Here is a 25,326-nt window from a genome sequence, read left to right as displayed (position 1 = left end):
GGGCTTTTCACTCCTTTAAGCACATATGATCACATAGTACAGTTTTTATACTTTTTGTCCATTTGACAACTTAGAATACTTTGCCTATGTTTGGAGAATTAGCACTTTTTGAGCTTTTAACTTCCCAAGCAACCTGACTGCCTGCATGTAGAGTGTGAAGTATGCTGTACCAGTTGTGACAGATTGTCAATGGGAAGTGACAGTGATGTGAAGAGAGGATGAGCTGCCAGGGGCTAGAGGTTTGGTAGTGTTCTGTGCCAGTGTTGAGGGTCCTTGCCTTCACAGGCCAGAGAACTGGCTCGTGAGGCAGCTGAATGATGGGCCAAAGCTGGTATATAAAGTGGGATTTATTAGAGAGAAAGGAAAGGCTACAGCTAGAGAAGTGCAGCGGAGCCCGGAAGCCAGTAGCTCACTGCTCAGGTGGAGGCTGGGGTTTTTATGGACGTTCTAACTCTGGGTTAGGTGGGTTTTTTCCATTGGCCATGGATTCGCGGGCTTTCTTAGGTGAACTGGTTTGGTTTGCACCTTTATTGGGGGAAGGGAACAATCTTAAGAGCATTTTGCTCATCAGCCCTGTGGCAGATCTATCAGCCTCTGTGTCTCTCCTTTAGGATGCAGGAATACAGTTCACCACTCCCTCTCAGGATTCAGGAATGCAGGCCTCCATCTCCTCAGGATGTAGGAATGATAGTGGTCACCATGGGGGATGGGATATTCACTCATCTGCCTTAGGTCTCCAGACCTAACAATAGTATGCATGGAGGTTTCAGTTAGTGTACATGTCCTGGGATGGACCAGAGCTATCTTCTTCAGAGCAACTCTACATGGAACTTGTGGTCCTTGGCTTTGTGTTTTTCTAGCTGGTTCTCTGGTCCTCCTGAAGTTCTCTGAGCTACCAATAGTTTTTCATAAATGCCTTTTCTACTTAACACTAGCAAATGTTAATCTTGGTTGTCAGTCACTCTCTTGATAGTTACAGGGAGCTAGAGTTGGCTGCTGTAACTTATGTAAGGTAAGATAAAGAAGTCAGATACCACATCTACAGACCAAAATGTCCTCCTTTTAGCCCCATTTCACCCTCTTGCTCTTTACAATTTAGCACAGCTCCACTTTTGATTTCTTGATTGCAGCCTCCCCCCACCCCCCACATCCTGCATAGTCATTTCCTTCATTCTGATTCAGGAGTCTTGGCTTTGTCTTCCAGGAATTTGCTTACATCTCTTTTTTGTTCTGGTCCTCCTCTTGTTTTCTTTTTTGGTTAATATGATTTACTTTACTATAATTCTAAAGACATCTCAGGAGGAAGAGAAGTCAAAGGGACATTTTTGAATCTGATGTCCCTTTACACTTTATTTATATTGAAAAAATCATACAATAATGTTACTTTTTAAAGTTTTTTTTTTTAAATTTTTATCTCTAGTCCCTTGTGTAGTAACTTAGATTTACTGGATATTTGGTAAATATTTAAATGAGTCAATTTATGTACACATTTTAAGTTACTGTGTGGGTAAAATGACTACTTCTACTCAGTGACTTTATGTCACTGAGTTTTATGACCCATAGTATCTTTCTGCATTATTGTAGGAATTACTTTGTGACGAGATTGTACAATTAATTAAAGTCATTTGGGGGAGTTAAAATATTTGAAATTATGTTTTCAAAGTGACAAATGCTTATGCTAAGATGATTGAAGAGTGTTTTTTTTAATTAAAAAAACTCTTTAACAGGACATGATGAATTTCTATCCTAAGTGAAGAAATAAAAGTAAACATACTTAAGATACAAAGTTATCAAAAATAGATCAGACTATCTTTATTTTATCAAAGTTTTTATGCTTGAATAGTGTTTTTGTTACATGTGGTGTTGAGAGTTCTTGCCTTCCCAGGCCAGAGAACTGGCTTGTGAGGCAGCTGAATGATGATCCAAAGCCAGCATGTAAGGTAGGATTTATTAGAGGAAAGGAAAGGCTTCAGCTAGAGAAGCATAGCAGAGCCTGGAAGCTGGTAGCTCTCTGCTCAGGTGAAAGCTGGGGTTTTTATGGATGTTTTAACTCTGGGTTAGGTGGGTTTTTCTCATTGGCCAAGGATTCGTGGGCTTTCTCAGGTGAAATTGCTTGGTTTGCACCTTTGTTGGGGAAGGGGAAACAATCTTGAGAGCATTTTGCTCATCAGCCCTGTTGTAGATCTGTATCTCCCTTAGGATGCAGAATGCAGGCCTCCATCTCCTCAGGATGTAGGAATGATAGTGCTCTCCATGGGGGACGGGATACTCACTCATCTGCCTTAGGTCTCCAGACCCAACAAATCCCCCCTCTGAGACAAGCACCCAACTGCTGTTGGGGAGAGGGGTGATGACTCATTGATGACTCATCTAGCTGCTTCATGCTGACAATGGGGCAATGAGGGGACAAGGGAGAGGGTACTTGTCTCAGGGGTTGACCTGTGTAGTCTCCAGGGGCCCCGACAGAATGGGACAGAGGGCTCATGCCTAGGCAAAGGTATCCAAATTCTGCAAAATCCTGTAACTCCCAAGAAAGTTCTAAGCTGCTTTATGGTATGGGGGAGTGGAAAATGGAGGATTGGGTCAATTCCCTCATGACTCAGGGAGTGAGTCTGTCCCTTTAAGACCACACCTAGGCAGGTGATCTGTGGGAGGCAAGGACTGTCAGGATTTAGGTTAAATGTAACACTTTTGAATAAAAGAGAGCTTTAGCTCATTATTTTATATAAATTGACACTTTTAACTTTGTTAAATGTATTTAGATAAAGTATAGACACCACACAGTTATAAGGTAGTCATTAAACACACATGAGCAAATATATAAATGAACTCTGATTTAGTAGTACTTAAAGCTTGACAAGATCAACAGAAAACACAAGTAATTACTTTGATAAAATCTTTCCTTATAATAGTTTTTTTGTAGATGTTACTCAGAGGAGAATATTAAGATAAGCTTGTTATTTTATAGACATAGAGAATTTGATTCTAGTTTGACATGACCCTAAAAACCTTTTTAGGCAACTCTTAGACTATAGTCAACTTTAACTTTATCACACACTGCAGCATTTTAGTATACACTTTTAAGATTTACTCAGACCTTTAAATAATATTTTGAACCCTTTGATGGTTTGTCCTTATCCCTCCTCTCCATATTTGAAACAATCTTTAGGACAAACCCCTCTTTACAAAATCTTTTCTCATCAAAAAATTCCTTTTTTCCTTTAACTTCTCAAAAAACACGCTCAATACTTACCTATATCCTTTCCACTTGTTTACTTTGTAACTTGTATTTTAAAATTAACTTTTAGAAGAATTTAAAATTTATTATAGGGGCTGGAGCAACTAATTAGTAGCCCTTGTTTTTTTAAGGAATTTATAATAGGCATAAGACCTCATCGTCCCTCAGGCTTGAGGGGATGTTGTTTTTGGTGTGGAAACTGAGAGGGATTTGAGTTTTATTTGAATAGGGAGGGCCATTTTGGCTCGCCCTGCAGTCATCCCATCAGTCCACACTGTGGGATCTCTTTGTTCCTGAAAGAGGGGCAGCAGAGATAGCTGCCTGGGGGTAGAATTTGAGCTTTTAGCTGAGATAGTAAATCCTGTCCCAGAAGGGGCTCTGGAGTCTCAGGGACTATGAGGAAAGGGTGACAGAAGAGGAGGTCTCCCCAAGAGCAGGCCAGAGGCTGAGTAAACTGTCACTCTAGGGGCTAGCCAGATATGCCCTGAACGATAACCTTGTCATTGGACCGGGAACCAGGAGAAAAAGGTAAAACAAAGAAACATGCTCCACTGTCTGACAGGAAAATGACCTTTTGCTTTTCTGCCACTACCCCGAGGCTCCTCAACATGGATGCCAAGAAGTGGAGTGTGGACAGGAGGCCGGGACCCATAAATCCATAGGAGGTGGCACCTCGCCTTCCATCTGGTGATGGGGCACTTAGACCTCCAGTGGTTACCCTGGCAGAGAGGGCAGGGTCCCGGTTGGGGTGGGGCTGTCTCCCGGGCTGTCTCTCTTGAGCATCCTCTGTAGAAGTGCCCCTCCTGTCCACCACAGTAGCAAGTTCAGGATGCAGGCCCCAGTCAGGTGGGGCTTTCTCGAGAGCAGCAATGAGGTCATGTCTCTTATCTTTCTGTTAGTAATGTCCCAGTTATAGTATACAGACATGGCTAGTTGTATTAGTTGATCCAATGACTTTTTTCCTTCAGCCACAGACTGAGTTTTCTACAAATATGTGGGGCTGATTGTTAGAAATTTATCTTTGAGGAGGACCTCTCTCACCTGTGACTCTGGATCCACTGTGGTATGCTTTCTGATAGCATCCTTAAGATGCTGTAGAAAGGTAATAGGATTTTCTTCAGGACCTTGCTGTACTACAGTCACCTGGGGATAGTTTAGAGGTTTGACTTTGGTCCTTTTTAGCCCTTCCACTATAAGATGGATTAAGTGGCATTGGTGCCATTTATCTTCCTCACCATTAATTTTTTTTTTTTTGATTTAGCAATGCTGGGGAATTGAACCCAGGTCCTTGCACATGCTGGGCAGACACTCTCCCACTGAGAGATGTCCTCAACCCCAAATATATTTTTTGTCTTTGGCTGCACTGAGATTTGAGCTCAGGACTTTGTGCCTGCAAAACTGCACTTTACTGCTTGAGCCATATCACTAGCCCCTTTCCCATTCTGATTTTCAGTGTGGATCTGTCAAGGGGATTGCCTGTGCCCCTGTAGGTATAGGAACATTTATTCCCTCATTTCCAGGTGCCACGGGTATTGGGGCTCATTGTAAATGGTCATAATTTCCAACCTGAGTGGCTTGGGCCAGAACCCATTGCTTTTCTAATGAGGAAAGAGTTTGGTATATTAGAAGCATAATATCCTTTTATGTCAATTCAAAGGTTTGGATCACAGAGATAAAGGCTTGAATGTAGTGATCTGGTGCATCAGTATAGCTACCCAGATCTTTTTAAAATTTCCCTTAGATCTGATAACTGGAAGGGGACATAAAACTTGCCCTCTTCCTGCTATTACCTGTTGAAGGGAGAAGCACCCATTAGGAGGTTCTGAATATTAGGGTGGCTTAGAAGGTAGGGCAGAGGCTGGAGCAGTAGGGGTGGGGACCTTGTCATTGATAAGGAGCTTTTTTGGTCCTCTTTCCCCATGTTTATCCTGTGGCTTACAAAGAATGGCCAGTGTCTTGAGTATCTAAATAGCAATTGTGGAGCCAATCTGGGTGGCCTCAGAGATGAAAGAAAATTTGTATAAGGGACCTCAGTTTACTTTTTCCTCTCTTTTACAGAAAAGGTCTAATTGGAGTATGGTATTATAATTTAAGGAACACTGTGAAGGCCACTTCTCTTGGTCACCCAAGGTATACTGAGGCCAGGCCTCAGTACAAAGCTTCCAGTGTTTCCTTTCAACGTTTCAGTAGACAGGCCAGAAGACTGGAAGGGGCAGGTCCCATTTAGAGAGACAACAACAACAATAAACTGGGTCAGTTCCCTTCTTGTCAGTGTCCTGACTGGGAATGACTTTACCAATGAGGCCAGGTGTCCCTGTCTCATGACTTTCCCTGCACCATCCATGGTCAGGACCAGGGTCAGTTAGACCACCTGACCAATGCAGTGAGAAGAGGAAGAAACAAAATGCTAGGATCCTGCCTTTTAGCTAACAGCAGGCAGCCTCTTTAATAAGACTACCTTTTTAACAAAGGAATACATCATCTGTAAAGTTAGAGAAGGGCGTTCAGAGGGCATCCTGGGACAATAACAGTACCATAAGGGATGATTAGTGCTAATATTTGGAGGGAAAATTTATGCTGAGACCAAACGTATAGGAGATTTTAAATGAGAAGTTTAGAGACCACAGTAATGCCCATTTTGCTGTTCCCAGGAGGTTACATTAGTGCTTTTTGAGAGCATAACCTTGAGCTAACAATTGGCTTACAAGAGCTGGGTTGGTGGTCTGAGGTGTGCGGTGGGGCTGGGAGCATGGAAGTGGGGCTTGCGCAAGGTGCCACCCCCTACCCCCACATACATCCGGGACAAGTGACCCTGTCTGCCTAGGCCTGATCCTGCGGCCTGTCTGCCCCCCTCCCACCTTGTGTATGCACACCTGCACGCGTTTATTTTTCTTCTCATCCCATTTGGGGGAAATGGCAGCAGGCTGCAACCACTGCCATGTGTGGCTGGCAGCCTAGGATGTGTGCTGGGTCCTCTCTATGGATTCTCTTAGCTATGGCAGGTGTTCCTACTGTGCCCAGGGGCCAGCATCCCTGTGCATGAGTGCACCTGTTTTCCCTCCTCCCCTTGTGGGGGTGGAGTTAGGGCATGAGTGTGGTGGCTGCAGTTTTTTTGTAAGTGCTTTTGCCTCAGTGGTGCTTAGCAGCTGATTTAAAGTTGCTTTGGACTGAGAGGGCTGGTAAACTAGCTGGAATAACTTAAGTCATAAGGTATCATGCTACAAGTTTTTCATGGGAAGCCAGGATCCCAGGAAGCCCAGGGAGGGGACGACAGAGATAAAGGACAAGGTGGGACCAGGGAGGGAGCAGAATGGGTGTATTTTCCAAACTCACTGAAGGAAGCCCACAGCTATTTAGAGCAAAAGAGTGAGGGCATTCATCCTGAACTGCTTGGGAAAGAGGAAGGAGAGGCTGAGGGTTGGGAGAAAGGAGAGCTTCCAGGTTCAACGCATGAGGGATTATTGGTCATCCCTGCTGTCCAGTTTGATCCTGCCTGAGGGTAGTACTGGAGCACTGGAAGCAAGGGGTGACCTCCACTCTTGGGCCACAGAAACCATGAAGGAAGCATAAGAGATCTGATTGTCTGTTTGCTGCAGACATGACTGGAGGGTTCCAAGACTTAGCCGCCTTTGGATCCTCAGGGAGGGTCAGGAAGTTGCGTCTCCAGCTTTTGGGTGACACCAGGGAGTGCCCCAGCCAGAACACCTTTCATAGCTTGAAGACAAACTTTCTTTTCCACTGGCTGTTTTCAGACCTCCTCTTAAGCAGATCAGATCTTGAACAAGAGAGAGTTAGAGTTTAAGGAGAGGACAAAGAAAAATCATCAGTGCACTGAAGTCAGGCTCTGCCTATGTAGCATTGGCAGTGCGGTATAAATCCCCGCCCGTCATCTGAGTTCCCTCAGATTGCCTGCCTTACAGCTGTAATGGGCTTGGAGATTTTACTCAGTTTCCCAAGGGAGAAACCCTCCTTAACAGAGACACACACACACACACACACACACACACACACACACACACACAGAGAGAGAGAAAGAGAGAGAGAGAGAGAGAGAGGGTCAGCCTGAGAGTTCCACCGTAGCTAGGCCATGGTAGGTGGTCTCTCCTGGAAAACAGACTCCATCAGAGTGCTGGACGGTCACAGTCACACTCCTAGGCAGCATTTCCCAGTTTGGCACAGTCTATACCAACCTTGGTTCAGAAGAGACTGGGTCCCTTCATGGTTGCCAAAATGTTATGCACTGGTGTTGAGGGTCCTTGCCTTCACAGGCCAGAGAACTGGCTTACAAGTGAGGCAGCTGAATGATGAGCCAAAGCCGGTATATAAAGTAGGACTTATTAGAGGAAAGGAAAGGCTACAGCTAGAGAAGCGCAGCAGACCGCGGAAGCTGGTAGCTCTCTGCTCAGGTGAAGGCTGGGGTTTTTATGGACGTTCTAACTCTGGGTTAGGTGGGTTTTTCTCATTGGCCATGGATTCGTGGGCTTTCTCAGGTGAACTGGTTTGGTTTGCACCTTTACTGGGGATGGGGAAACAATCTTGAGAGCATTTTGCTTATCAGCCCTGTGGCAGATCTGTATCTCTCCCTTAGGATGCAGGAATGCAGGCCTCCATCTTGTTAGGATGTAGGAATGATAATGCTCTCCATGGGGAATGGCATACTCACTCATCTGCCTTAGTTTTCCAGACCCAACATTTTCATTTATATTTAAATAAAATACACAAATGTTATTTAAGAGATAGATAGGTGCTTCTTCAACAGGAAGTAAATGCAAAAAAATTGGTGTCTGGTGGGGCTCATCAAATTTATTCCTCAAAGTAGCACAATTGTGAGGTTTGCTTTCCTAACTCATAAACTATTCTACAAGTTCAGAGACTTTTTAAGATCATTGAAACAAGGTGTGAGTAATTTTCTTTTTGTACTAACACTTATTCCTATACTGACAGATTCTTTTGTCTTATATTTTAATAGATTTGGTAGATGCAAATTACACAAGTAATCAACAGTAGAAACTAAACTGTCTGATCCTCCTCTAAAAACCCATAGTATATTTATTCACAAAATACAGATTTTGATGTTTCTCTTGTTTAAAGTTTATAGTGGTAGCAATGAGTTAAGAATCTTCATTCTAAAGTGCTTTTTGGCATTAAGCTGGATTCTCAAAGAACTGTATATGGGTGATATTAGAATGCCTCTTTTAAAGATTGCTTTCATTTGGTTTTGCTTTTGTGTGATTCCCAGCTCACATTGGAGGATTTTCTGAGTCATATCCATGTATTCATCCACTCAGTCACTCAGTTAATACATATGAAGTGTCTGCTACATGAAGGGCAGGCTTATATTTTTGTGAAGGATAGAAGAAAGAAAACAGTAAAAACATCCTTTGACACAGTATGAGTTTGTGTTCTTGTGGAGGCAGCAGATGATAAACAAGATGATAACTATTCAAATTTATGTTAAGTGATAAGGTGAAAAAAATTGAGCAGAATAATACATATGACATATTGGGGTGGAGAAGATATTGCAACTTTAGGTGGGGTGACCAGGGCAGGCTTCTCTGAGAAGCAGACTTGAGCAAAGGGAGAGCAGTGGTTGGTGAGGTGAGAGAGGCTGTTGGGACCCAGGAGTTTGTAGTCTTGTGCAGAAAAACTTGGACTGTTGCTCTTTGTGAAAAGAAAGTTCTCTGAGTGAGAAAGGGGTATGTGGTATGTTTTAACAACAAGACTACTGCTAAATTGATAATACTCTGAATTGGGGAATAAGGGCAGAAGTAAAGAAAACAGCTAACAGCCTCTTCTAGTAGTGCAAGGAAGAGACTGTGGTGGCTTAGAACAGAATATTGGTTGGATTGGGATTGGAGAGGTGAGAAATGGTTGAATTTTGAAGTCTCATGAAACTCTGGTACTTTATCTGTTATCTTATGAAGGAAACTATCTCAGTGTTCTTAGTATTAGTATTATTAGTACTTTTCATTTTAAGTACTCTGTAAATTTATTTGAATATAAGAAAATTTAGAGCATTTTATGACTATTAATGGTGTTTGGTGTATTAGACTTATTTTGGTCAGTTTCCCCTTTGCTTGATTTTTTAAAAATCTTAGTTTAAAAATTTCTGCCATTTGTTTTCTGTATTGTGTATATTTTTGTAAACATCCTGTTATGTCTTTTGGTACAGTTTAGAGTGCATGTCAGTTTTTCTCTTTATTTGAGCTACTACCTTTCACAGTCTCTTCAAGGTTGTGAAACCTTTTACACTTGTGATTGTTTTTCTATTACATAAGAATGAAACCTGGCTGTAGGAATTCAAACCATCAGAATAGTTTGTGTTTTGCATGGAACATTAAATAAAGGCATAGTTGTCTTATGTAAGGCAAGCCACTGATTTATTTGTTCACTTAGCAGACCAGTTCAGTTAAATGTGAGCCATATTAATTTTTAGACTGAATTGTTCATGATTAATCAGAGAGGTCCAGTGTTAGGTTGTAATCATGACACATCCTGGTTATACAACTTGTTCTGCGGTTCATTTTATAAGAACTTTTGATATCAGAAACAGGTAACATAAAAAACAGGAGGGAATTTGCACAGATTTTGTACACTTAGATCATAAAGATTCTAAGCATGAGACTAATTTCTAGAGAGCCTAAAGAAATGTTATGCTGTCTGTGTATCAGGAACCCAAGTTCTGATGAAAAACTGATAGTTCATAAGGCAAATATATCGGACTATAGATTGTTTATACTCATTTTCTTGCTAAGAGTATGTGAATTGTAAAATAAACAGACCTTTTCTCAGATATGAGTTACAAGACATGTTTTTCAGTAACGTATGTATAATTCTTTATAGTAAAGATATGATTTCTGTTTTAAGATAAAATTTCTCAGAATCATAGGAACTGTGGAAGAGATTGTAGAGATTATCCAAAACATGTATTTGTAGATGAGGAACCAGTGTTCAACAGAGGTGAAATCCCAAGACCTATAGAAGAGCCTAGACTGGCCCCTGAGTCTCCTGACACCTAGTACATTTCAGATTACGTTCATGAAATGTACTGAGCCCCCATTTTGTGATCATAAAAATGATTGAAACATCAGAACTGTGTAGGGTTCATCACAAGTATTAAATACATTAAATTTCTACAGGCATTCTAATTCATGGTATAGCAGTACAAATAATCTTTGTTGTCATGTGTTTCAAATTGAGTAGAATTTATGGGCAAGCCTATCTTTGAACTTATCCCCATATTTGTATGTATTAGGTATCAGACTTCCCTTGAATTGCTCAGATAACTCTCCAATGCGAATATTACCTTATCTGCAAATGAAAAGCATTTTGAATATTTTTCCTCCTATTGGAAATAAGTATACAGTTATTACTATAACCATTTGACTATGTAGTATCATAATAAAGATAAAGGCTTTTTCTTTTTTTTTTTTTTTTTCATTTTTCTTTTATTATTCATATGTGCATACAAGGCTTGGTTTATTTCTCCCCCCTGCCCCCACCCCCTCCCTTACCACCCACTCCACCCCCTCCCGCTCCCCCCCTCAATACCCAGCAGAAACTATTTTGCCCTTATCTCTAATTTTGTTGTAGAGAGAGTATAAGCAATAATAGGAAGGATCAAGGGGTTTTGCTGGTTGAGATAAGGATAGCTATACAGGGCATTGACTCACATTGACTCTTTAAAAGAAAACCACCATAAGAGGGGGACTAAGGTAGAAAGAAGAAAAATAGAGAAGATGAACCAATTTGGTGTATAATACATATATACATGGAAATGTCACAAGGAAACTCCTTGTGTAGCTATCTTAAACAAACAAAAATGTAATTTTTTTCATTTACAAAATCAGAGAACAGGAGGGCAGAACAGGTCCTGCCTGGAGGTGTTGGTACCAGCAGAAAGGGGAAGGAGCTGGGGAAAGGGTGTGGGAGGGTGAATATGGTGCAAATACTGTGTACACATGCATGTAAATGGAAAAATAATACCTATTCAAACTGTTCCAGGGATAAAGGAGAATGGTGAAGGAGTTGAATTCAAGTATGATATATTTGATATATTATAAGAACTTTTGTAACTGCCACAATGTACCCCCACCCAGCACAACAAGAAAAAAAGATAAGAGCTTTAGAAAATAAGGGAAATTTAAGCACAGAGTGTAAAAATAAAAACACGAAGATGGTAATATTACTGCAGTTAGATTAGCTGGTATATATGTAATCAACACTGTGAGCACTTGTTTCTGTAAAAGTTCATTCTTATCCTGTGATACTGCTCTTGGTTCCTGAGGCATAAAGAAGCACAAGTCCTTTTTTTTAAATTATATGGTTTTGTTATGTGTAAGGTAGCATGTGCACAGCATAAATCTCCAATTTACAAGTTAATGTGAAATGCTTCTGATGCTCATCCTGTATATTACAAGATTAAAATTTAAAGACTTATTTGTAATCTTTTTCCTCTTGTATTTGACACAGACAAGCTTGCATAAGTGGATTTCTCTATATGTGTTGTTTTTGATTTACTGTTTTTCAGGTGCACATCTCTGAAGTAAGATGATTTATCAAAAATTCTATGTGGTTTTGTTACATTGTGGTAAGTTATTGCTATTTTAATAAACTTATGTGAATTAGTGATTTTGCTCTTAGAACTACTATTTCTTTTAATGACTAACACAATATCCTTTTTCCAGTTAGGAATTCTCATGCATGGGTATGATTGAAAATGCAAATCAAAGGTGGGAGTGTTAGTACATGGCTGTAATCCCAGCACTTGGCAGGCTGGGGCAGGAGGGTCACAAGTTTAGTCCCACTCAGCCTGGGGTATGTGGAGAGATCCTGTCCCAACACCCCCCCAAAAAAGTAGACCAAAGTCCTCCAAAAAGAACAACAACCACAAAAAGAAAGCAAAGGAAACTCAGAAACCTTTCCAGTCTTCTGCAAACAACTCAATGGCGCATCAATCTAGAATTTTAACATCCACACCCACATACTCATTCCCATAGTTGCGAAAACAGAACTGGTCTCTAGATTCTGTTCTGCAAGCTTCTTTTTCCACTTAAAGAAGTTTTTGATTTATCATGATAATTTTTCTTATCAGTATTCACTAATGTACTCATTAGTTTAGTGATCACAGGACAACGCACCACATCAGTGCATCTTAAGTTACCAATTCATTTGATCAATTCTGTTTTTTTTTCTTGGTGGTACTGGGATTTGAATTTAGAAACCTCATGCTCTAACACTTGAGCCACTTTGCCAGCTGTTGTTTTGTCTTTTTCAATTCTGAATCAATAAACATTTCATTTTCTTTGACACGTAATGCTGCACTGAAAGCCTATATACATATATCTTTGTATATTTGGAAGAATATTTATGTAGATTAGTTCCTAAAGAGGGATTTTCAGATTGAATAGTATGCACATTTTTGAATTTGATACTGTGAAATCTCTACAGAGCTTTGTACCTTTTGCTGTCCCAATACGTGTGTAGAAGAATGCCATTCTGCACTTCCACCAAAGTCACAGGTCTACCATTTTTTACTTCCTTGCCCTATCAGATAAGCAAAGGATGGCATTTCATTTTAATTTTATTTATTTGATTATTTGTGAGGTTGGGCAGTGTATTGGCCATTTATATTTCTGATGTGATTTTTGTAGATCACACACATTGACCATTTTGTGGTTGGGTTTTATTGGTCTTAGTTGAGTTTTAGAAATTTCTAAAATGTAATAAATTTTTAGCTCTGCATTAGCACTCTAGAGAAACAGAACTGATGAAGTATACGTGCGTGCGTGCGTGTGTGTGTGTGTGTGGTTTTCAGGCCTTTACATTTGGACAGAAACTACACCATTGGCTCTCCTGGGTTTCCAGCTCGCCAACTACAGATCTTGGGACTTTTCAGCCTTCATAATGGCACGACCCCATTCCTTATAATAAATATATTTACACACACACACACACACACGCACACACACACACACGCACACACACACACACGCACACACACACACACACACACTGATAACTACAGTTGCAAAAATAGAATGGGCCTTTGCATTCTGTCCTTCATGTTTCTTTTCCCACTTACCAAAGTTTCAATTTGTCATGATAAATTTTCTGCTGCTGGTGTCAGTTCTAGGCTTGCTCTAAGAAGAGCTGATGGTTCATGTCCAGTTCAAAGGCAGGAAAAGATCAATGTTCCAGATCAAACAGTCAGGCAGCAGCAGTTTTCTATTACTTGATGTTTTTGTTATAGTCAGTATCTTAATTGATTGTTTGAGGCCTGCCTATATTGGAGAGGATAATCTGCTTAACTCAGTTAAAATGCTAATCTCATCCAGAAACGTCTTTACAGACATATCCAAAATAATGTTTGACCAAATGTCTGGGCATCTCATGCCCAGTCAAACTGACACATAAAATGAACCATCACAAGCCTTAACAACTTGTTTTGTTTAAAAATGTTTTCTAGGTGGTAGGGGGGATAAGAATGAGTAACCAAGGGGTGAATTTATCAAAGTACATTATATGGCATGTATGGAAATACGGCATGTACAATGAAACTCCTTTGTACAATTAATATATGCTAATATAAAAAAGAAAAATTATTTTTTCACTCTCCATTAACTGCTTTTTAACTTTATTTACTTTTACAGTACAAAGAACTTATATACACACTGATACCTACAAATACACACATTAAAGCAGATATCATAACACTGAATTATGTTAATTTTATTTAGCAAATGTAGCATAATTAAATTACAAATATATATCAGAAAGTAGTCAAAAATTCAATTCTCTGTATCTTGAAACAGTTTACATGGTGATAATATTGAAAATACATGATAATGACACAAAATTAGGGTTTATTCTTAAACAGAGAGTAATGACATTTTAAATGCTGTTTCCTGTTATAACTTTGGAAAGTAATCATAAAATGATGTTATAGGGGATATTATCAAAGGTTGGTGTATATGTTGAATAACACCAGAAGAATGCTTTAAGAAATTAAATGTAGACAGATGTGGTGGCTTATGCCTATCATCCAGCTACTTGAGATCAGGAGGATTGCAGTTTGAGGGCAGCCTGGGTAAAAAATTCTTGAGACCCCATCTCAACTAATAAGAAGCTGGGAATGGTGGTTAGCCCCCACTACCCCAGCTATGCAGAAAGTGTAAATAGGAGAATCACCATCCATGCCAGCCCAGGCATAAATGTGAGACCCTATTCGAAAAATAGCTAAAGGAAAGAGGGATGAAGGGGTGGCTCAAGTGGTAGAGTGCCTACCTAGCAAGCACAAGGAACTGAGTTCAAACCCCAGTACCTTCAAAAAAAAGAAGTTAAATGTATGCTAGTCCTTCCTCCTACCCATTGCAGGATTGCCTTCCAGAGAAAGCTTCAGATGAGTCTTAATGCCTGTGTTTTTTAGCTGCTGTTCACAGAGCAATCTTCTCCTTGAAATAAGTCAGACATTGCTGATTAATTTTTTTCAGAGCAGGGAAACCTAGTCTATTGTTTATTTTTTCTGTTTCCTGTTTTTTAAAAAAATTATTTGCATTTTAAAAATTCATGTGTAAAATTATATGTATTTATAATGTACAAAGTGACTTTTGAAATCTACATACACCATGGGATAGTTAAATCTAGCTAATTGATGTGTATTATCTCACATAAGTTGTCATTTTTTGTAGTGGCAACATTTAATATCTACTTTTATCATTTCTTCATGAATACAATATATTGTCTTTAGCTATAGTCATCACGCTGTGCATTAGATCTTTGAAGTTTTTCTTCCTAATGTAAATATGTATTTTTTGACTGATACCTCCTTGACTTCCTCTCCTACTACCCTCCCTGCATCTGTGGGCACCATTCTACTCTCAGTCCACATGTGAGTGAGAGTCTGTGGTATTTGTCTTTCTGTGCCTGGCTCATTTCACTTACCATAACATCCTCCAGGTTCATCCGTTGTGAATGTCAATGTTTCCTTGTTTTGATGACTGGATAGTGTTCCATTGCTTAGAGTGGGTATGGTTTGATTGTCCCCCAAGGATCCATTGTGAATGGAAGTGTAGTCCCCAGGGTGACAGTATTGGGAAGTGCTGTGGAACCTTTAAGAGGTGGGACCTAGTGGGAGGCCTTTACCTCACTGGGGACATGTGATCCCTGGAGTGCTTATGAGAGAATCCTAAAAGCAGCAGGCATGACTCCCTCCAGCTCTCATGCTCCTGACTTGAGATGTAATCACTTGCTTGCCACCATACCGTGCTCCTGCCATTGCTGTCCATGCTGGGAGGTGATGCAGCTGAGGGTAGCCCTCGCTAAGCCTACACTGTGTTATTTGGACTTTCAGCTTCCATAACTGTGAGGTAAATGAGCCTCTTTTAGCATAAATTTAGCCTGTGTATGTCAGGTGTGTCATTATAGAGTGAAAAGGTGGGTAGTACACCCAGTTTCTTGATCAGCTTTTGAGTTCATAGATGCTTCTGCCTTATGAATTCTGTGGGTGAAGCTCTCTATTTCTTTTTTTACTATATTCATTCTATTTTTCAGCCCCAGGATTGGATTTCTTTTGACTTTTAAAATTGTTATCATTTCAATTTCTTTGTTAATTTTCTTTCTCTTTTTTTCCTGGGACTGGGGATTAATTCCAGGGTCTCACGGTACTTGCTAGGTAAGTACTCTACCACTTGAACCACACCCTCAGCCCTTCAGTTTCTATGGTTTTGAGATAGGGTCTCACTAACTTTTGCCAGGGCTGCCTGCCTTCTGTCTCTGTCTCCTGAGCACCTGCGGTTCTCAAGCTTGAGTCTGTTATTTTTCACATTCTGGTCACTTATTTTCCTCATTTTCAAAAAGTATTCCTTTGCATTTTCGAAGTCTTCTAATCTTCTTTAAAACAGTTATTGTGAATTCTTTGTCAAGCAGTTCATATATCTCTTTCTCTTGAGGAGCACTCATTGGTACTTTAATTTTGTTCATTTGGTCATTTCATGTTTTCCTGCTTGTTCTTGACCCTTGTGGCCTTACATTGATATTTTCACACTAAAGAAATATGTACCTATTCTAGCCTTACAGACTGGACTTTTATGGGAATACCCTTCAATAGTAAGCCCATCTAGAGATTCTAGATAGGCCATCTGGCGTGGTCCTTAAACCTGTGACCACCACAGCTGTTGCACCAAAGGAGTGCCCTAATTCTAGGACTGCTGCAGTTCACAGTGCCAGGCAGGACTTTGCTGACCACCATAGATGGCACAGCAACTTGATATACCTGAAGCCTCTGGTTGCTGAAGTTAGTATAGCACTGTGGTGCACCTGAAGTCTGTGGCCAAAGAATTCCTTGTTCCTGAGGTTTGTCTGAACCCCAAGTCCTCTCTAGTGGCTCAGCAGTGATACAATCAGTTCCATTTTGCAGGGGTTATGCATTCCTGTCTGGCACCAGGGCAGGTCAGGGCCTTAGTCTGTAGGTACCAGGTAGGTTCAGAAATCCCACCTGATGCTGGGATTTTGTGGCAGGTCTGGTGTTAGGGACCAAAGTGGAGTCCTTTGCTCACTTCTTTCTCTTTCACCCAAGCAGACAGTATCTGTCTCTCTGGAGCGGGGGAAGTACGATGCAGATAATGTAAAACTGTCCTTACCTTCTTCAGGGCACCTTACACCTGCTTTCCTTAGCTCTGGTGAAGGTATTTTCATGTGTGGATAACTATTCAAATTGATGTTTCTGCAGGGGGATGGTCCCTGGGGAGTCCTGTTTTGCCATCTTGCTCCACCCTCTCCTATCGAGCTATATACTCAGTACTAATTTTCTTAAATTTGCATCATCTAATTTAGTTTGAGTTCCAAAGTTTTGCAATCAAAGCCAGGCCATCTTTAACAAAACTTAATTTTATCTGGCAACTCCTGCCTTTGTGTCCATTAGTTCTAAGCATCTCTTTTGCTGCTCTAATAAAAGTGCCCTTGAAGCTTCTCTACGAGCTTTGTTTGTTGTACAAGCTGTTCTTTCTCATCACAGCTATCTGCATCCCTACAGAAAATACCAAAGACAGCAGCACTATTCCAGAGTTCAAAAGACACTATGCTACTGGGACTATCAAAGAGAAATAATTCATTCTCCTTTTATTCTTCATCTAATTTTATTATATATTTAAGAGAACTATCCATTATCTTTTATGTTCTCTACCTAAGATTTATTAGATATGATGCTTCACACTGGCTTCATGAAAGGTTGTGGTTTGATAAAGTCTTTTGAATCAGAAGAGATCCCAGGATATTGTTATCTGGTAGCATAGGCCTTCAGATGAAAATTCCAGACCTCTTGCTGTTTAGGATTCATTCTGAGAGAAAGAAACATTTGCAAAGCAAACATGTAACCAAAATAGACTTGTCTTTTAATTAAACCAATGCAGCTGATGGTGTTTATGAAGTTTATTATTCCTTTTTAGATTTCAATACTTTAAATATTTTAGGGTAATTTCAATTCATTTCACTGAATCTTCCTTGTGCAGCCAGAAAATATAATGCTTTTAATTAGCAGTCGAATAAATTTAGTTTTTTAAAATGAAAAAATTTCTGTCTTCATAGAGATGTTCTGATTTCAGAAGCATATGTTAGGACTAAAATCCAAAGAAAAACAGGTGCAATGAGAGTTTATTTTTGGTGCTGTTGCAGTACCCACTTGTCAACTGTGTGGGCACAATAATGTTAGTCATGTTAATAAGTTTTGCCTTAGTTTTTGCATCTATGTATTTTTATTAATTATTATTATTATTATTATTATTATTGTTTGGTAGTACTGGGGTTTGAACTCAGGGCTACACTTTCTAAGCAAATACTTTACCACTTGTGCCACTCTGCCAGTCCTTTTTTGTGGTGGGTACTTTTGAGATAGGGTCTTTATTTGTCTGAGCTGGCTTCAAATCAGGATTCTCCTGTACTCTGCCTCCTGAGTAGCTAGGGTTACAGGCATGACCACTGGCACCTGGTTATTTATGTTTATGGAAAGTTTAGAAACTAAGCTATTAATAGTCGTTACCTATTTTTTATTTTAATATTTTTGTATGTATTACTTTTGTAATTAAAAATACATTTGTGAATTGATTTTTTCAAATCTGTTTTCCTGCATTTTAAAATAATTTTTCCATTTTAATTATTTTATTAGCATATATTCATTGTACAGGGAGAATTCATTGTGACAATTTTGAGTAGCCTTACATTATACATTGTTTAGATCTCTCCACCAGTTCCCTCCACCTCCCTGACCTGCTCTCCACCCTATAAAGCAATTGTAATAGGTTTCATCATTCTATTTCATATCTGTATATGAAGCATATTTCCTCACCTTCATTATCTCGATTCACCCCCCCCCACAACTGTTCCCTCTATTGTACCTATTTTACAGTCCTTTCATTTTTAGTTCCAAAGTTAATGTTCAAAGGGGTTTCTCAGTGTATCCCTGCTGTGAATATACTTTACTTTGGCCAGTTCAACCCCCTCCATTACTTTCCCTTACCCTTTTCCTTATACTTCCTATTATTCAGCAGCTTTCAGTATGTATTGTTATACACAGATGTAATGTATTTCAATATTAATGACTCTATCATTCTCTTTTCCTTTTCCTTCCTCCCCTGAGTTCCATAGAGCAGTTCCACTGTTACAAACATGTTCTACTTTTAAATGTATATGTGATCATGGATGTTTATATGTATGCATTCATCTTTTGGACCTATCTTCCACATGGGAGAAAACATGTTGACTTTTATCTTTCTGAATCTGGCTTACTTCACTTAACATGATGTCTTCCAATTCCATCCCTTTTCTTGCAAACAACATAATTTTATTCTTCCTTATGGCTGAATAAAACTCCATTTTGTGTGTGTATATCACATTTTCTTGATCCACTCATTAGTTTTGGGGCATCTGGGTTGTTTTCATAGCTTGGCTATTGTGAAGAGTGCTGCAATGAGATAGGTGTGCAAATGTCTTTATTGTATCTTGAGTTACATTCCTTTGGGTATATGCCCATGAGTGGTATCACTGGATCATATGACTTCAAACTATATTACAGAGCCATAATAATCAAAACAGTGTGGTGCTGGCAACAAAACAGACACAAAGACCAATGGAACAGAATAGAAGACCCAGACATAAATCCATGCAGCTACAGTCAACTGATTTTTGATGAAGGAGCCCCAAAACAGAGAAAAGGCAGCTTCTTCAATAAATGTTCCTGGTAAAGCTGCATATCCATATGTAGAAGACTAAAACTAGATCCCTGTACTAAAATCAACTCAGAGTAGATCAAAGACCTTAATATAAGGCCTGCAACTTTGAAACAACTATAGGAAGTAGTAGGAAATATATTGGAACAGATAGGCATAGGCAACTTCTTCCTAAATAGAACACCAATGGCTCAACAATTAAGAGAAAGGATGAACAAATGGGACTGCATCAAACTAAAAAGCTTCTGCATAGCAAAAGAAATAGTCACTAGACTTAAGAGACTATCTACATAATGGGAGAAAATCTTTGCCAGCTATTCATTCCATAAAGGACTAATATCTACAATCTGCAGGGAGCTCAAAAAACTCAACCCTAAAGAATCAGCAGCCCAATGAAGAAATGGGCACGTGAATTAAACAGGGAATTTTCAAAGGAAGTGGTACAAATGGCCAATAAATACATGAAGAAGTGCTCAATTTCCCTGGCTATAAAAGAGATGCAAATCATAACTGCACTAAAATTTCATCTCACCCCAGTTAGAATGACTATCTTCAAGAGCAAAAATAATAACAAATGTTGGTGAGGATGCAGGGAAACAGGAACAATAATACACTGTTGGTTGAAATAAAAATTAGTACAATCATTATGGAAAGCAGTATGGAGATTCTTTCATTTTTGCTTTTTTACTTTTTATTTTTTTGTGGCACTGGGGTTTGAACTCAGGCTCAGGGCCTTGAGCTTGCTAGGCAAATGCTCTACTGCTTAAGCCACTCTACCAGCCCTCTTTCGTTTTTAATAAACTTTATTTTATAAATAAGTCTTAGGTTCATGGCAGAATTGTGAGGAAAGAACAGAGATTTCCCACATACTTCCTGACTCCACATTTATAGCCTTCCCCACTGTTAAAGTCCCCCACAAGAATACAATGAACAATCTTACATTCATACATCATTATCACTCAAAGTCCATAGTTTATGTTAGGATTCACTCTAACACAAGAGTTTGTGTTAGGGTTCACAACACAGTTTGTGTTAGATACATCAGTCTCTGGCTTTTGACAATTGTATTGAAGAAGGTATTATTTGAGACTTGATTCTGCTTTTACAGACTGAAGGGCCTTTGGCTTTTTGGCCTTTGATCAAGGGCTAGGGACCTTTTATAGAGGGCCCAAGAGGGATGACAAAGATCTGTAAAGAAGTGTACTTTCTTAGATAACATTTCCTTTCATTAGTGGCTCAGTTCTATATACTCACTCTCCTCGTGCACATCAATTAAATACCACTTAAAAAGTCCTAACTGCCCACAACCATTGGATTCATACAAAGATGACCAAGAGGAAGCGAGCAAGACATGCTCTAACTAGAATTTGACCAAATTTGTCATGTGTGAGTACTCCATGGAAGAGAAGAGCAGCCAAGTAGCGCTTCAAAGCTTCAAACCACAATCAAAATGCAGCATTGTTTCACAGAGAAGTAGTAGCCAAACTCTGCTGACAGTAATATTTAATTATCTGCTCACTCATCCAGGAAGAGACCAGTTACTACTGAACTTTGATTGTGTTCAACCCAATACGTGAGTGTTCTTAATCCTTAGGTTTAAAAGGTTGTAATTTAATTAGAAGTTGGAGTTTTCCTGGAAAAAGCTTGTAGGTTTACAATGTTTCTGGGAGAGTGTGTTAGTGGATGTCTTATATGTCTTCCATCTGGCAGATCCTGGGAAGATTCAGGAGATTGTTTATCTGTTCTTAAGTCAATGACAAACCCTCTTCAAAAGTGATCAGTGAAAACAGGATTAATTTATTATTCTCTTTGATCATTATTAAGAGAGCACTTTAATGTTTATTTACATAAGTACACATCTAGAGCCAGATGTGGTCTAGATATGTCTGTAATATCAGCTACTTGAGAACTGTAGTTTGAGGCCAACCTAGGCAAAATGCTAGTGAGACTCCATCTCAACAAACAGCCCAGGTGTGGTGGTTGAAGCTGTAATCTCAGCTGTGTCAGAGACATAGGTAGGAGGATTGCAGTCCAGGTAGGCCTGGGGAAAGGAGTATGAGATCCTTTCTGAAAAACAGAGTCAGAAAGGGCTGAATGTGTGGCTCCAATGGTAGCCCTGAGTTCAAACTCTAGTACTGCAAAAAAATGCACATCTAGAGATTTCTTATTTATTCTGGAAGTTAGAATAATTTTATTATAGAAAAGAAAAATAAAGTATTTAATGTTAACTTCCTTTCATAAAACTATAAAGATAGATTAATAAAGAAATTTCCAAAGAAGTGCTGGAGAGTTGAGTTATTTCAATCAACGAGACACATGGGACAGTGGAGGCTCAGTAGACTGAGAATTTTGAGAGTTAAACAACTATTTCTGAACACAACATGGTTTAATTTCAGCTACTTTCCAGTCATGCCTTAGTCAAAATGATTTCTTGTGTTGTTTGTGTCTTTTTACTGTCCCAACAGAATTTCTTTACTTGATAACTGCATTTAACATGGCCTATCCAATTTCTACCTGGAGATTTAAGTTGTTTTGTGTGCCACCAAATATAACGGATGACTACTTCCTCTTGTCTGCTGGAATCTCAAAGAATACTTCAAATCTGAGTGGAGATTATGAGGCAGTTGCTGAAACTAAATTTAATTCAAGTGATACCTATATTTCTAACTTACCCAAAGTGACTTTCCACTGTTGCTTTGAGAGTGAACAAGATGTAAACTGTTCAGTCCATGCAGACAACATTGAAGAGAAGACAGCTGTTTCAACAGAAAATTCTTTCATTTTTCAACAACTAGGTAAGTACCTTTAACAGTTATGTTCTAATTGTATTGAACTAAATGTTTTAATTCTTTGAAACTTTTATGGGTAGATGTCTTATGGATGGCATTCTCAACACATATTATTATTTTTGTATTCATAATAAAGTTAGTATTCATCAGATGACCAAATTAATAAATAGGTCCGAAATCATTTTATATCCCATAATAATGTAGTAGGAGAACTCTTTTTACCTTTAAGTACATTCTTTGTAGTCTTCTAAATTTTCTTTGAAGGAAGAAAAGTATGCTGTATTTTGTTAAATAGGCAAAATATTAAATTATGGATAACTATTAAAATTGTTAAATTTTAAATTGTTCGTGAAAAATAATGATTTGTTCAGACAAGGGAAATCTCTAAAGCAATATATGCTTAAATCAAGGGCTTTTTGTTGTTTTAAGTATAATACATACTAAATTTAGCTAGTTTAGTTAATAATTCTGCATCTGAAAGTATAAACAACAAAATTATTCCCAAGTCTTCTGAGAAGGCTACATTGAGCAGAGTTGGTTGAGTCAGCTATATGAAGACACCCATGATATGAAGATGCAGCACACCTAAGTACAACAGTCCTGCATGGGTTAATGAAGACTTCTCAATGGATACCAAAGACATTTTGGCCCAGGTGATTCCTGGTTCTGGGGGCTGATCTGTGCATTGTGGATGCTTCACAACTGCCTCAGCCTCTACCCACTAGATGCAGTAACACTCCCTCACAAGTTGTAATAAAAAAATCTTCCCAGTCAGGCATGGTGGCCCACACCTGTAGTCCTAGCACTCAGGAGGCTAAGGCAGGAATATCAGGAGTTCCAGGCCAGTCTGGGTGAGACCCTATCTTGTAAACAACGAAAACAAAACAATCAAAAAGCCCTCCAGATAGTGCCAGATGTCCTCACCTAACGTACAAAAATCACCCCCAATTCACTGTTGATTAGATAGAAGAAACACTATGTTATGCTGAAACTAGTTTAGGACAAAGGATGAAACGTAAATACATAATAAAGTCAGATTTTTTTAAAAGCAAGTTAGTGGGAATAACTACCAGTGCCTCCAATTCAGTTCATAGACATCAATTTCATGAAATGAATCATTTTTAAAATTTGTAAGGAAACTTAACTTAGCCAAACCAGTGATTATTAAATAAGGTAAGCATGAACTTAAGGAGTCAGTGTCCCGATGCTGAATCTTGAAATAATAAGAAATGTTAATACTTTTTTCAGTTATTAAGGGAATGGTTATGATGCTATATATTTTAATTTCATATTATAAATAAGGGCTAATAACTAGCTTTCTTTCTTTCTTTCTTTCTTTTTTTTTTGAGGTACTAGGGTTTGAACTCAGTGCCTCACGCTTGCTAGCCAGGTGATCTACCACTTGAGCCATATTTCCAGTCCCAATAACTATTTAACTTTTAATTGAATTTAACTTTTTGACTGAAATTACTAGATTTAGTAGTGATTAATGTGGATATTAATTTATTATTCTTCCTAGTAAATTGTTTCTTTCATAGTGTTACAAAGTCTCTAGTAGCTGGAACTCTTCTGGTTAGTCTTAGTGTTGTCTTAATTTAGTCAGGATTTTTAATTGTTGCTGTATTCCTGCCTTATAAATGAAAGATCACCCATAATTTATCTATCAGTATTTGGTGAGGTTTTAGTGTGCAGTGAAATATACTTTCATCAGTTGTATTTGAGGTCTATGATATTACAACAGCAAAAATCTAAGCATGTATCACAGTTCAAATATGAATCACTGTGTCTTTGTTTGCAAAGTTAGACATATAAATATCTCCCATTTTGCATGTACCTTGATAGGTTATGTTTATTTTTCTCTTGAAAAGTGAGAATGAATTGAGTCAGATGAATTTTGAATTTTTTTGTCCTACTTAAGTAGTTTAGGATTAAAGACAAGTTTGGAAGCAATATTTGAATTTAATTCTTATTTTTTAGAAAAGGAAAATGAGGGTCAAAGGTATTAAATTACTTGGGTAAGCATACTGCTAGTTAGAGCTTGTTCTTTTTCCTCTCAGAATGGGTAGTGGAAGTTGTATTGGCACACTGGTAAATTCAGTTTAGCGCTTCTTTTGCACTGAACTGTTCAGAAGGTTTTTCAGATTTAACGTAGTGTATTTTTAATTCAGGTGCAAACTGGAACATACAGTGCTGGATGAAAGGGGACATGGAATTATTCATCTGTTATGTGGAGCCATTATTTAAGAATCCTTTCAAGAATTATGACCTTAAAGTCCACCTTTTATATGTTCTGTAAGTACCAAATAAATTAATTTGGCTAGTTCTACTACCTATTTTTTTTTTTTTAAAAAGCTGCAAAAGCCTCCATGTATAGAACTGGATTATGAAACTTCTACCATCCTTACATTTCCTTTTATACCTACATATATCTATAGGGGTGGTTTATATGGGTTTTTTATACAGCACTCTGATCAATTAGGTTTCCTTTCTTCTTGTTGATCCAGATAGCAAGATATCGCAGCAACAGATGGACATACAGTTTGCAAGAACTGTGAACTCAATTCAGGGGTCCTAGATATTTGAGTGGAAAAGGGAAAACTTTCGCTTTGCATTTCTTCTTCAAAAAGAGTTTTTCACATTTGATCTATGGACTTGAAAATGTAAATAATATTTATTTGTGCTATGCAGAGAGCCAAGATGGTGGTTTTGAGCAGTCATTTACTTCTAATTCCAACAAGTAGCATAATTCATATTTTCTTATAGCTCCAGTAACAGTATACATTTTTTATTTTTTCATTTATTTTATTAGATGCTTAAAGAAAAAGAGACTTCCTCAGTACTATGGTTATTGAGATCATACCAGTGAGGGCAATGTGCTATAAAGCTGTATCCACATAAAGATGAATAAATATAGAAAGTAGAATAGTGGTAAACAGGGGTTGGGAGAGGGGGAAATGGGAGTTATTGCTTGGTTCATACAGAGTTGCAGTTTGAGAAGATGAGAAACAGCTCTGGAATTGGATGGTGGTGATGGTTATGGAATAATCTGAATGCACCTAATGTCACTATACTTGTGCTT

At 38.7% G+C, this 25,326-nt stretch overlaps 1 protein-coding gene across 6 annotated transcripts in view; it reads left to right on the top strand.

Moving 5' to 3' along the window:
* Lepr (leptin receptor) overlaps positions 1-25,326 on the top strand; it is a 110,454-nt gene that overhangs the window by 24,554 nt on the left and 60,574 nt on the right. For 4 of the 6 annotated variants that reach the window (XM_074079861.1, XM_074079863.1, XM_074079862.1 and 1 more), the window contains 3 exons: positions 11,769-11,828; positions 21,924-22,253; positions 24,416-24,539. In XM_074079861.1, the coding sequence (XP_073935962.1) occupies positions 11,789-11,828; positions 21,924-22,253; positions 24,416-24,539 (494 nt within the window). In that variant the 5' untranslated portion in view covers positions 11,769-11,788. Of the gene's footprint in view, positions 1-3,464; positions 3,767-11,768; positions 11,829-15,274; positions 15,607-21,923; positions 22,254-24,415; positions 24,540-25,326 lie in introns of those variants that run through there. The other 2 variants (XM_074079864.1, XM_074079865.1) reach the window with 2 other exon arrangements.

Source organism: Castor canadensis, chromosome 7 (genome assembly GCF_047511655.1).
Source record: "Castor canadensis chromosome 7, mCasCan1.hap1v2, whole genome shotgun sequence".
NCBI classification, from domain to species: Eukaryota; Metazoa; Chordata; class Mammalia; order Rodentia; family Castoridae; genus Castor; species Castor canadensis.
Note: the sequence above shows the minus strand (reverse complement) of the source record. Positions and strands in the feature narration are given on the sequence as shown.